The sequence below is a fragment of the Littorina saxatilis genome, linkage group LG12, assembly GCF_037325665.1.
Source record: "Littorina saxatilis isolate snail1 linkage group LG12, US_GU_Lsax_2.0, whole genome shotgun sequence".
Lineage (NCBI taxonomy): Eukaryota > Metazoa > Mollusca > Gastropoda > Littorinimorpha > Littorinidae > Littorina > Littorina saxatilis.
In genome coordinates, this window is record NC_090256.1 from 9,744,662 (window position 1) to 9,758,620 (window position 13,959).

The following is a 13,959-nucleotide window of genomic DNA, read 5'->3' on the forward strand; positions in this document are numbered from 1 at the left end:
CTAGTGAGTGAAACTGGTCTGTAGTTGGCTGCGTCGTGCCTGCTTCCTTTCTTAAAAATGGCGGAGACGTTCGCTCGTCTCCAATCCTCGGGGACTGCCCCTTCTTCTAGTGATTTGTTGAACATTACAGTTAAGAGTGGTGCAAGCTGGTGGGCGCACTCTTTGAGAACTCTAGCTGGAAGGCCATCAGGACCGGAAGCCTTGTGAGGGTTTATCTTCACGAGGAGTTTGAAAACACCCTCTTCCGTGACCTTGATGTTGTCCATGGATGGATAAGGACATCCTTCGGGAGTGGGCAAGTCTCCTTGTAGATCTTCTTGTGTGAAAACTGACTGATACTGTGTGTTGAGTATGTTAGCTCTATCCTTTGCTGCTGAGAACAGCATGCCCCTAGCTGGGTCCCTCAGTGGAGAGACTCCAGTTGTGTCTCTGCGTAGTGACTTATTAATGTAACTCCAGAATCTTTTCTGGTTACCGCCCTTGGCAGGGGCACCCTCTGCCACAGATGGTGGGTCAATCAAGTTGTTAATGTATGACCAGTAGGCGTGTCTAAGTTCTTTTTGGACTCTTGTCTTTAGCTTGGTGTATTGTGTTCTTGCGTCTGTGTTATTCTTGACCTTTTTGTGCATGCGCTGTAACTTCTTGTTAAGGTTCCTAACTTTTGGCGTGAGCCAGGGTCGGGCTGCCACGACACCGCTAATTCTTTTTGATGGAATGTACTTGCTCATGAGTGAGGTTAGCATATCCCTAAACCTAGTCCACGTATCCTGAACTGATGATGTTTGTGTTTCCGCAATAAAGTCTTGTTTTACGAGTCGCGCTACCCAGGTCCAGGCACCTAGAAATCTGGCAGATTTTGTTGGATTTAACAAATCAGTAGTGCATTTTCTGGGGCTTTTATCTTGCTATGCAGGAAGTACAGTGACTTAATCCTAACTCAACAATAATCTTTGTTCGCATCATCCGAAAAGTATAAACCACTTTAAAAAAAAAAAAAACGTTTTCTTGAATGCGTTGTAACATTTCATGAAAGTGTGTTTGTAGACACAAGTTTTTCAAAAAAGCATTGTTAACCCAAAGGATGGAATACGTTATTTCAAGTCAACAAAGACCCCCTTTTCTTTTTGTTTCACAGTTGTTGTTGGTGTATTTTTTGTTGTTTTTGTTTTTCCTCAGTGAAAAGGTAAAATTTCTCTCAAATACAGGTTTTTTTTTAAGCGCTAAATGATTGAATTGTATAAGTTTAAATGTATCATTCAATGTATGTGTATTTGATTACATGTTGTTCCGCTGAAATGTTGAATTGAGCGAGTTCAAATATATCGTTGAGTGTTTGTGTATTGTTTACTTGCATTTTATTAAAAATTGTACCTCTTCAACTAATCTTGTGACTGAATGTTTTAACACAGACTGGGAATCGAGACGAGGGTGATGGTGTATGCGTGTGTGTGTGTGTGAAGAGCGATTCCGAGAAAACTACTCGACCGATCTTCATGAAACTTTACATAAATGTACACTACATTGGGGTATGCACGTTAAAGATCCCACGATTGACAAAAGGGTCTTTCCTGGCAAAATTGTAAAGGCGTAGATAAAAATGTCCACCAAAATACCCGTGTGACCTGGAATAATAGGCCGTGAAAGGTGGATGCTGCGCCTATAGGCTGTTGATCTACTGGCCGATGTGAATGCGTGATATATTGTGTAAAAAATTCCATCTCACATGGCATTAATAGGTAGACATTCGCCTTGAGTCGCCTTGTGTGGTGAGATACGTGCGCGATATAAATCCTCGTAAATAAAAATAAAAATAAATAAATAAAAATTCTGCCGGATGATATTCCCAGACTATTTTTCCCCTTTTTTCGCTAAATGTCTTTGATGACGTCATACCCGGATTCTGGTAAAAGTTAAGGCGACACTGTCACACCCTCATTTTCCAATCGAATTGATTGAAATTTTAATCAAGCAATCTTCAACGAAGCCCGGACTAATGGAAGGCCTTTTAGCTTGGAAGCTTAAGAATGAGTTGAGTTGGGTTATTAAAAATCTCAAAATTCTAATAAATAATAAAATGTTAATAGATACCTTATGTTTGGATTAAACACAAGCTCAGAAAGTTAAAAAGAATAAAGAAAAGAACGTTTTCTTGGTTTTAAAGCTACTGCGCATTACTTGCTTATCAGTCACTTCAAGCTAACAGCGAGCCATGATATGCACATGTACGACAGCGGGACAGGTATTGGCAAAACATGCAGTGTGTTCAGTTTCATTCTGTGAGTTCAACAGATTGACAAAATGTATTATTTCGCATCACACGACTTGTAAATGAATGCCAAGACTCATGTTTCATCCAGGTTGTTTCTCCTGTATGTGTGTTGATGGGGTGTATGTCTGCCGTTTGTTGAATATGAACTGTGTTCTCTTTCACCCCTCCTCTAACCCGTCCAAAATACTCACAAATAAAGAAATAAGAGACTGATGACGAACTCTTCGTGTGTGTGTGCGCGTGGTGTGTGGTGTGTGTGTGTGTGGTGCGTGTGTGTGCTGTGTGTGTGTGGTGTGTGTGGTGTGGTGTTTGTGTGGTGTGTGTGTGTGGTGTGTGTGTGGTGTGTGTGTGGTGTGTGGTGTGTGTGTGTGGTGTGTGTGTGTGGTGTGTGTGGTGTGTATGTGGTGTGTGTGGTGTGTGTGTGTGTGTGGTGTGTGTGTGTGTGTGGTGTGTGGTGTGTGGTGTGTGTGTGGTGTGTGGTGTGGTGTGTGGTGTGTGTGTGGTGTGTGGTGTGTGTGTGTGGTGTGTGGTGTGGTGTGTGGTGTGTGTGTGGTGTGTGGTGTGTGTGTGGTGTGTGGTGTGTGTGTGTGGTGTGTGGGCGTGTGTGTGGTGTGTGGTGTGTGTTTGTGTGTGTGGTGTGTGTGTGGTGTGTGTGTGTGGTGTGGGTGTGTGTGTGTGTGTGGTGTGTGTGAGTGTGTGGTGTGTGTGTGGTGTGTGTGTGTGTGGTGTGTGTGTGTGTGGTGTGTGTGTGTGTGGTGTGTGTGTGGTGTGTGTGTGGTGTGTGTGTGGTGTGTGTGTGTGGTGTGTGTGTGGTGTGTGTGTGGTGTGTGTGTGTGTGGTGTGTGTGTGTGTGGTGTGTGTGTGTGTGTGGTGTGTGTGTGTGGTGTGTGTGGTGTGTGTGTGTGTGGTGTGTGTGTGTGGTGTGTGTGTGTGGTGTGTGTGGTGTGTGTGTGTGTGTGGTGTGTGTGTGTGGTGTGTGTGTGTGTGGTGTGTGTGTGTGGTGTGTGTGTGTGGTGTGTGGTGTGTGTGGTGTGTGTGTGTGGTGTGTGTGGTGTGTGTGTGGTGTGTGTGGTGTGTGTGTGTGTGGTGTGTGTGTGTGTGGTGTGTGTGTGTGTGGTGTGTGTGTGTGTGGTGTGTGTGTGTGTGGTGTGTGTGTGTGGTGTGTGGGTGTGGTGTGTGTGGGTGTGGTGTGTGTGGTGTGTGTGTGGTATGTGTGTGTGGTGTGTGTGGTGTGTGTGTGTGGTGTGTGTTGTGTGGTGTGTGGGCGTGTGGTGTGTGTGTGTGTGGTGTGTGTGTGTGTGGTGTGTGTGTGGTGTGTGTGTGTGGTGTGTGTGGTGTGTGTGTGTGGTGTGTGTGGTGTGTGTGTGTGGTGTGTGTGGTGTGTGTGTGTGTGTGTGGTGTGTGTGTGTGGTGTGTGTGTGTGGTGTGTGTGTGTGGTGTGTGGTGTGTGTTGTGTGGTGTGTGTGTGTGTGTGTGTGGTGTGTGTGTGTGTGGTGTGTGTGTGGTGTGTGTGTGTGGTGTGTGTGTGTGGTGTGTGTGTGTGTGTGGTGTGTGTGTGTGTGTGTGTGTGTGTGTGGTGTGTGTGTGTGGTGTGTGGTGTGTGTGTGTGGTGTGGTGGTGTGTGTGTGTGGTGTGTGTGTGTGTGTGTGTGGTGTGTGTGTGTGGTGTGTGTGTGGTGTGTGTGTGTGTGGTGTGTGTGGTGTGTGTGTGTGGTGTGTGTGTGGTGTGTGTGTGTGGTGTGTGGTGTGTGTGGTGTGTGTGTGTGGTGTGTGTGTGGTGTGTGTGGTGTGTGTGTGTGGTGTGTGGTGTATGTGTGGTGTGTGTGTGTGTGTGGTGTGTGTGTGTGTGGTGTGTGTGTGGTGTGTGTGTGTGGTGTGTGTGTGTGTGGTGTGTGTGTGTGTGGTGTGTGTGTGTGGTGTGTGTGTGTGATGTGTGTGTGCGTGTGGTGTGTGTGGTGTGTGTGTGTGGTGTGTGTGTGTGGTGTGTGTGTGTGGTGTGTGTGTGGTGTGTGTGTGTGGTGTGTGGTGTGTGTGTGGTGTGTGGTGTGTGTGTGTGGTGTGTGTGGTTTGTGTGGTGTATGTGTGTGTGTGTGGTGTGTGTGTGTGGTGTGTGGTGTGTGTGCGTGGTGTGTGGTGTGTGTGCGTGGTGTGTGTGTGGTGTGTGTGTGTGTGGTGTGTGTGTGTGGTGTGTGTAGGGTGTGTGTGCATGGTGTGTGTGTGTGGTGTGTGGTGTGTGTGCGTGGTGTGTGTGTGGTGTGTGGTGTGTGTGTGTGCGTGGTGTGTGTGTGTGGTGTGTGGTGTGTGTGCGGTGTGTGTGTGTGGTGTGTGCGTGGTGTGTGTGTGTGGTGTGTGTGCGTGGTGTGTGTGTGTGGTGTGTGCGTGGTGTGTGTGTGTGGTGTGTGTGCGTGGTGTGTGTGTGTGGTGTGTGGGCGTGGTGTGTGGTGTGTGGTGTGTGGGCGTGGTGTGTGGTGTGTGTGCGTGGTGTGTGTGTGTGGTGTGTGGGCGTGGTGTGTGGTGTGTGTGGTGTGTGGGCGTGGTGTGTGTGCATGGTGTGTGGTGTTTGGGCGTGGTGTGTGGTGTGTGGGCGTTGTGTGTGGTGTGTGTGCGTGGTGTGTGGTGTGTGGGCGTGGTGTGTGTGTGTGGTGTGTGGGCGTGTGTGTGAGTTTGTACAGTCTTGTCTGTCAGGCAGCCTCTGTGTCTCTCTGCTTTTCTTTTGATTACACTTGTTCGTATCTTTTCTTTGTATATATATATATGTTAAATATGATTATAATACTTGAATATAAAGCCACGCCTAAAACCTTAACAGGCATGGGAATTGAAAATTGTAAAAAAGGCGGAAAATTTATAACTGAAGACGCGAAGCTCCAAGTTTGCCATTAAATTCTGTTTTTAGAATCAGAGTTTTTAGTACAAAAATGTACCAATTTTTGCTTTTTTTAAGAAAAAATATATATACATGTATTATATGGTTTAAATTTGTAAAAAAATTGATCTGTTGAGACAAACAGGAAAATGTAGCTTGTAACACAATCTGTGCAATCTGGTTTACTTTCAAACATAAAAGTTCAATAACTGAGGCGGGCGGTGGCAGTGCGTGAACAAAGTACGGAAAGTTTTCGCAGGCTTTTCCGCAAAAACCAAAGTAACCGGTGCTTTTTGTGTGTGCCTCCCCCCTTTATTTTTCCGGCGGACACTTTTGCATTTTCGGCGGAACAAAACAAAAATTCAGCGGAAATCCGCCGTTCGGCGGACAATTCCCATGCCTGCCTTAATCCTTTCAAATTTAAGTTCAGCTCTCTCTCTCTCCCCTCTCTTGCCCGGTGAACACACACACACACACACTCACACATACACACTCACTCACACACACACACACACTCACACTCACACATACACACTCACACACACACACACACACACACGTAGACACACACACACGTAGACACACACACACATAGACACACAACAAGTCAACAGTACACAGATGGCTATTTTTACCCTCTATTTTAACAAAACCTTCTATGTGCAACAACCCTGTAAAAGTGACATCAGTCTTTCTAACTGACAACAATACGTAATAATCTAAAATCTCATGACAAAACGACTACCTCTGAGCATTTGTACAATTAACAACACAGTTTCATGCAAAATTCTACAAAAAGTATACTACTGCATCTCACATCGACTCCACATTCATTGCTATAATTTTATTGAAACTACCTTAGTGGAATTTTACCATACACCTAATGTACAAGTAAAAAAAAAAAAAATCAAAACACTCAAATCAGAGACTGTAAAGGGTACTAAACAGTCTTTGCTCAAATAAAACATACCTCTGAAAGAATGTGTTTCAACCCCAATAGCAGGTAAATTAAATATTACCAACAAAAAGGCCACTTAATGTTGGTAGACCATCAACAAAATTATAAACTGATAATAAATAGCTCTTCAAATTGGTATCAACATCAAAAAGAATGTTGACAGAATATATGACAACAAAAATAAATAAAACTCAGCACATAAAAAAACAAACAAAAGCAAGTCCGTCAGCAAAAATATGTTCAAATTATGAAATAATTGATAAGTAGTCTTTCTGGGATGTGGGAAATGACCAAACAACAACAAATGGAGAACATTCTTTCTTTCTTTCTTTGGTGTTTAACGTCGTTTTCAACCACGAAGGTTATATCGCGACGGGGAAAGGGGGGAGAGGGGATAGAGCCACTTGTCAATTGTTTCTTGTTCACAAAAGCACTAATCAAAAATTTGCTCCAGGGGAATGGAGAACAAAAACATCCACATTTTCCAAATTTTTGCTTACAAAAAAAATGAATAAAATATTGCAATGATGAGAATTAACCAGCAGCACAACTAAGACTCGCGAGAGCAAGATTCGCAATATTTCCATTTCCATTGCTTTTACTATCCCACCGCCTGGAAATTCAGGTAGCTTCCTACTAACTGAAAGCTAGCAACAACATGTAATTACAGCATTCAGTTGACCTAGAAAGAAGGATATTATAATTCAAGAAACAAAAAAAATAGAAAGATAATAAAAAAGAAGTACATGTACACATCATTTAAAATGTTTGTGGTACCATTATAATAAAGTTTACTACTTTTGCACAAAAAGAGGGTTTTTACTCTTCTAAGGCCTCAATACTATATTACAAACATTTAACATTCATGTACAGCTGTACAGAGATTTAAAAAAATTCTAAAACCTTAAAAAAAATTGCAATAAAGCCATATTGAAAAAAAAACAAAGCCAGCTAAGCAGTCAAACTTTCATAAAAAGGAAAGGTGGCTGCCTAATATCCCTAAAAAAATAACAAAAACTGAAATCAAGACAGTAGCTGTGTACAATTTCTTTCCATTTTTCACCTGTTGTGTCTTTAAAGAAACAACGTTAAATCAAGAGTAGTCTCCCTGTTCAATGAGAGAAGAGCGGTATAGCCTGCAGAAAGACAACTCAACCAATTAAAAAAACTAAAAATTGTTCCAGATATCTGCTTAGACCCAATGTGCACCCTCTTTAAAGTAGTTACAATGATCCTTTGTTGAAAACTGACATCCTTCTATCAATAAATTAACCATGCACACTAAGATCAGAACAAAAAGACAAGGATTTATGAGAGAACAAATCAACAGTAACCTACACGAAAACTAACTCAACATGGTACCATATGATAACACAGTTATGTTTTCACAATAATTTTGCCAAGATTTGTAAGCATGGTTCCACAAACTTTCCATACTCCATGCTGTGTAAATTAACATGCAGGACCAAAATAACCCTGACTATTCTAACGCAGCAGCAGAATGGATTAGATTACAATACGAGATGAGTCTATGGCGCTCACAGGAGAGAGGAGTAAGCAACCAACCATCCTGACAACAAATTACCATGTGTTGCCATATACCCTCCATGTGTTGCCATATACCCTCTGGCAAAAAAAGTTATTTGTACATGCAATATGTGATGTCGAGGATATGTGTTTTACTGATGAAAGTATCATGTAAATTTCCCACATGCAAAAATATAATAATAATAATGGTTGAAAACAAATACCACGCATTATGTGAACACTCACTGTTATTGAACAATGCATCAGGCTGCAATAAACCTGTATAACATGCTGTGGTGTTATATGAAGTCTGTCTCTAGTAACTCAACCTCATTCTGTGCTAGTCTGTCTCCATCTCTCATCTTATTTTGAAAACAACACAAAACAACTAATTACATGACTATTGATTTGAAATATGTGATATCTTTGTCTATCCTGTTTGCCGTACAGCCTTAAGTACATTTTTGTAAAACAGGCTTCTACAGTAAGTGTACGCACAAAGATGTTACATTGTTCCCATTAACTATCTTCCAAAATATTCAACACGCAAATTCCGATTTTTGATTTTATGATTCCAGTGATCAGTAGAAGTTCTTACAATAAGTTTCTCAAAACAAATTACAAAACGCACCAAACTAACAAAAGTCCTTAACAACATCAGCATGTACAACACAAAGGCATTTGGTCCTTTTTCTTTCTTTCTTTATTTGGTGTTTAACGTCGTTTTCAACCACGAAGGGTTATATCACGACGGGGAAAGGGGGAAGATGGGATAGAGCCACTTGTCAATTGTTTCTTGTTCACAAAAGCACTAATCAAAAATGTGCTCCAGGGGCTTGCAACGTAGTACAATATATGACCTTACTGGGAGAATGCAAGTTTCCAGTACAAAGGACTTATCTTAACATTTCTTACATACTGCTTGACTGAAATCTTTACAAAAATTGACTATATTCTATACAAGAAACACTTAACAAGGGTAAAAGGAGAAACAAAATCCGTTAGTCGCCTCTTACGACATGCTGGGGAGCATCGGGTAAATTCTTCCCCCTAACCCGCGGGGGGTGCATTTGGTCCTAGCACCTAGAAAATGGAATGACTTTGCAAAAACATCCTCCAGCCTTCATCCGTCCAAACCATCTTCATAGGTGGGACTCAAAAATGTCATGAACCCTGAAGAAAAAAAAGAGAAAAAAAGCCATAAGGCAAAAAAAAAAAAAAAAGGTCTGTTTACGGTAACATAGGCCAAAAAATAGGGTCGGTAGGTCGGGATTTTTTTTTTTTTTTTTTTTCCCAAAAAATCATATTTTTACGTTATTTTGCCAAAAAAACCCAAGATTTTTTTTTTCCCCCCCCCAAATGCCAAAAAAAAGTCTAGGGTCGCGCGAAAAAACTAGGGTCGGTCGGGTTACCGTAAACAGACCTATTTTTTTTGTGGCCTAATCGAATCTGGATTTCCAGCATACACCGGAAGAATCCCACCCATGCATCTTTTCTTCCACAGCAGTGATGTTCACAACACCTACAAGCCAAAGAAATTCAAAATGAAAGATACAGACAATAATCATTCTAATCCTACAATTACCATCCTTTGGCAATGTACCCCAGAGGAATCACAACTTTTGGCATGGTTTGGTCAAGCCAACGCACGAATCACAATCATAATGTCTTCTTCAGTGGTTCCAGGCCAGTGGTTTAGATAAACTGTGGAGGGTCCTGCGAGAGAGAGAGAGAGAGAGAGAGAGAGAGAGAGAGAGAGAGAGAGAGAGAGAGAGAGAGAGAGAGAGAGAGAGAGAGAGAGAGAGAGAGAGAGAGAGAGAGAGGGATAGGGAGGATGGTGAGGAAGGAGGGGAGACGAGTGGCAGTAAAGGGCAAGTGGGGGTACGGTATAGGAAATTGAAGACATGCACTGCAGCTTTATTCAGTCAAGCATGAGGCTTGTGTAGGGGGTGGCTTAAAGCTTGTCCAGAAAAAAAGGGTCAAGTTGAGATGAATTGTCATCATTGTTTCAATCAGACTTGATGCCTACTGGACTCCATAGAACGGCTCAAATATGAGGAGGAAAGTAGATGGGGATGTGTATGCGGGGGGATGTGTATGCGGGGGGATGTGTATGCGGGGGGGATGTGTATGCGGGGGGATGTGTATGCAGGGGGATGTGTATGCGGGGGGATGTGTATGCGAGGGGATGTGTATGCGGGGGGATGTGTATGTGGGGGGATGTGTATGCGGGGGGATGGGGTGGCGTGAAGGGAAGATGGGCGTGGAGCTGGCCAAGTTGAGAACGTCTTTATAATTGTGGATCAACACTGTCAGGCATGATGTAGGAGATGTCGTCCCATGGATGTCTGTACAAGCCTTGCTTCAGTCTCTTCTGGTCAAGGTAGTGGCCTGAAACGGAGATTCATCACATTAAAAACAATTTTGTGGATGTTTCTAAAGTTGGTTGTAGAGGTGCAGGGTATTTCGATTTCATTGAAATGGTAAAAATCAGAAAACGGATATAGCGATGTTTATCTTCATAGCAAAGAAAGACAGCTAAACTGAGGTCAATGTATTAGTGCAAGTCTTCTTTGTCTGTGATTAAACTTTCTCTTTACTCGCCTTTACAATTGTTTTAATTGCTTTATGTAGGTTGTACATCTAATTGTTCTATTCTGTATATGTTCTTTTGTAAAGGGTCTAGAGCCATAGGTTAGGCACTTAAAAATGTCTTTCTTTATTTGGTGTTTAACGTCGTTTTCAACCACGAAGGGTTATATCGCGACGGGGAAAGGGGGAAGATGGGATAGAGCCACTTGTCAATTGTTTCTTGTTCACAAAAGCACTAATCAAAAATTTGCTCCAGGGGCTTGCAACGTAGTACAATATATGACCTTACTGGGAGAATGCAAGTTTCCAGTACAAAGGACTTAACATTTCTTACATACTGCTTGACTAAAATCTTTACAAAAATTGACTATATTCTATACAAGAAACACTTAACAAGGGTAAAAGGAGAAACATAATCTGTTAGTCGCCTCTTACGACATGCTGGGGAGCATCGGGTAAATTCTTTCTCGTCCCAACCAATATGGGACTCCCCCTAGCCCGCGGGGGGTGTCCAGTTATTATTATTATTGTTATTATAAAATGTGTGGATGCATGGACAGTTGAAAACCACTACAGAGTCAGGCCTGTTTACCTTATTGGAACAGTTGGTGTATTTTCCACTCAGACTGTATTTTCAAAATGTTGAGTGTATTTTCTTACCAGGTAGAGGTGCTTGTTAATCATGTGACAGACGTAAAACTGTTAGCACTTATTGAAAACGCGTTCAGAACAAAACAATATGGCGGATTTTGATTCTCGTCGGATCACGTATAATCCCGTGAAAATATATGGCTGCCTAAATGGCGGGGTAAAAAACGGTCATACACGTAAAATTCCACTCGTGCAAAAAACACGAGTGTACGTGGGAGTTTCAGCCCACGAACGCAGAAGAAGAAGAAGACTACTAATGCCTTACCAATGAATCCCATACTGCGCCCCAGGACAAAGAGAGCGTTGAGTGCTCCCATCTCTACAAACTCACGGGCTTCCTCCCTGCAAACATGAACATATTTAAGCTTGAGCTTGATCTAATAAACCATCGAAGAATGAAGAAAAAAGAGAAGAGACACGGGAATGACATTTTATTATTTCTGAACAGTGAAGCACAGCACATTGATCAAGACTTGTGTTCTAAGTCTCTATCACTTTTCATCCAGGGTGAAAATTCAACTTTCATTTGTTTGAAGAAACACACACTCACAGTGACAGTGACACACACACACAGATCTGATTTTTTTTCTCCTCAGAGATAGTTTTTTCTTCCTCAGGAAAACCAGTCAGGTTTCCTCGGAAATGTGCGGATCCAAGGAGAATACCTCAGCCTAGTCTCTCTCTCTACTCCCCCCCCCCCCCCCCCCCCACCCAGCATGACATAAATACACAGATAAGATAGACAAACAAACACAGACGAGCACACTGTCTTTACCTTGTGAAACAACCACAGTTTTTCAGCAGGTCAACAAATGCAACACCAATGAAGCCATCAACGTTCAGGATCAAGTTGGGTTTCTGCAAGACAGAAGAGAAACAAGATCTGAGAAACAAAGGGAAGTAATGATTCAAAAAAGGGCAAAGCCCATACGACTCACATGCTTGACCTTGACCGTTACATGACCTTGACCTTCAGGGTCAAGGTCAAATAACTAAACCTAGCAATGACATCATACACTAAGAACTGCTTTACACATTTTTCCTACCAAAATACATGTGACCTTGATCCAAGGTCAAGGTCATCCAAGGTCATGTAACACAAAGCTGTTAATTCAAGACATAGGAAGTACAATGGTGCTTATTGGCTCTTTCTACCATGAGATATGGTCACTTTTAGTGGTTCACTACCTTATTTTGGTCACATTTCATAAGGGTCAAAGTGACCTTGACCTTGATCATATGTGACCAAATGTGTCTCATGATGAAAGCATAACATGTGCCCCACATAATTTTTAAGTTTGAAACAGTTATCTTCCATAGTTCAGGGTCAAGGTCACTTCAAAATATGTATACAATCCAACTTTGAAGAGCTCCTGTGACCTTGACCTTGAAGCAAGGTAAACCAAACTGGTATCAAAAGATGGGGCTTACTTTGCCCTATATATCATATGTAGGTGAGGTATTCAATCTCAAAAACTTCAGAGAAAATGTGAAAAATAGCTGTTTTTTAGACAACATTTATGGCCCCTGCGACCTTGACCTTGAAGCAAGGTCAAGATGCTATGTATGTTTTTTGGGGCCTTGTCATCATACACCATCTTGCCAAATTTGGTACTGATAGACTGAATAGTGTCCAAGAAATATCCAACGTTAAAGTTTTCCGGACGGACGGACGTCCGGACGGACGACTCGGGTGAGTACATAGACTCACTTTTGCTTCGCATGTGAGTCAAAAAGGGACATTATTCATTGGGACATTGAAAATAATGGTCGAAGTTAGCGGATCATGAAAAATGCGAGCTTCAGCGAGCTTTTTCATGACCGCGAACTGAGACCATTATTTTTAATAATCACTGAGACGAGGTATGTAACCTCTTTATTCCTCCTTTCTACAGTTATTCAAAGAAAAGAGGAGTTTTTGTGCGAAAGTTTGATCGAATCCAATTCACTCAACCAGTCTACCTGCGCAGGCGATTGAATAATGCGCGGTTGTATAGTTCAGGGAAAATCATTCAATTCTGTCAACACTTCTTGCCAGTTTCCCTGTTTTGGACTAAAATCAAGTACACAGTTATGTTGTTATTCTGCTGTGGCGGTAAAGGCAGATAGTGTGTGTTCTGTTCATGTTTTGGTATCGCTTAGGAAATGTTCTTTGTTCGAATGGGACAAGCAGATGAACTTTTGCACCCGTGTTCCAACGTTAAAAACTGTATGAAGTTCAGTTTTCTGGGGCAAAATAATGTATGAAACCACTATATGTTCTTTAAATTGATAAGATGTGTGCACTTAGTTGCGTGTGATCCGTTTATAAAATGAAATATTGTCGAAAACTAACCGTCGGATTGCAGTCTTTTGTCCAAGCAACTCAGTTCAGAAAATTTGGAAGGGGAACTACTCTTATCGCTAGACAGTACGAGAGTTACTTGCCTTGGAAGTTTGCTTGCACTCATAAGAGATCCAAAGCGAGTTTCTCTGCACTGATCGTTAGATTTGGATTTAGAAAACAACCAAACTCATGGATTTTATATGGAGATTAATGTGTTCAAGCCTGTAGTTGCTAGTTTAAATGCAGTATGTTTGTATTGTTTGGTCGAGGGATGTATATTTCGTACATTAGAGCGTTCGGAACTTTTCAATCGCTAAAGTAGTTCCCTCAAAGTCTAGCTCATCAACCTGTGAGCTATCGAGGATTCAGGCTCGTTGTTGGGTAAGTTACCGAAAAATAACTAGCCCTACACGTTTACAGAGAGAAAGAAGCAGAGGGGGGAATAAAGAGAGAATCACAAGTAATTTCTTCTATATCTTTGCCAGAAATAATGTTGAACACATCCTAATTTGCAAGGGAAGTACACTTTACAGAATAAAAAGAAAATAAGTTACCTTTGACGTGGTAATTTTCTCCACTTCCAGAGCATAGGTGAGGAGCGGCGTGCAAGGGAAGTGTTTCTGGACGTATTCCTTGAGAATCACTACACGCATGTCTGGGTTATTTATCTGTGTACACAACAATTAAACAGATTAGCAAGATGCACAAAATACAGAAGCACACCAATGTAAGCCAACTCCAAACTCATTCAAACATAGGACACTGAGTGAT

General features: G+C 42.0%; 1 protein-coding gene and 1 long non-coding RNA gene across 2 annotated transcripts in view; both read right to left on the reverse strand.

Moving 5' to 3' along the window:
* LOC138981220 (uncharacterized) overlaps positions 1 to 13,959 on the reverse strand; it is a 357,841-nt gene that overhangs the window by 39,642 nt on the left and 304,240 nt on the right. The window lies entirely within an intron of this gene.
* LOC138981217 (ATP-citrate synthase-like) overlaps positions 5,759 to 13,959 on the reverse strand; it is a 61,359-nt gene continuing 53,158 nt past the window's right edge. Inside the window, exons 26-29 of the mRNA XM_070354064.1 lie at positions 13,743 to 13,856; positions 11,638 to 11,720; positions 11,128 to 11,204; positions 5,759 to 10,010 (exon numbers count right to left, since the gene is read on the reverse strand). Coding sequence (XP_070210165.1) covers positions 9,910 to 10,010; positions 11,128 to 11,204; positions 11,638 to 11,720; positions 13,743 to 13,856 — 375 coding nt within the window. The 3' untranslated portion in view covers positions 5,759 to 9,909. The remainder of the gene's footprint in view (positions 10,011 to 11,127; positions 11,205 to 11,637; positions 11,721 to 13,742; positions 13,857 to 13,959) is intronic.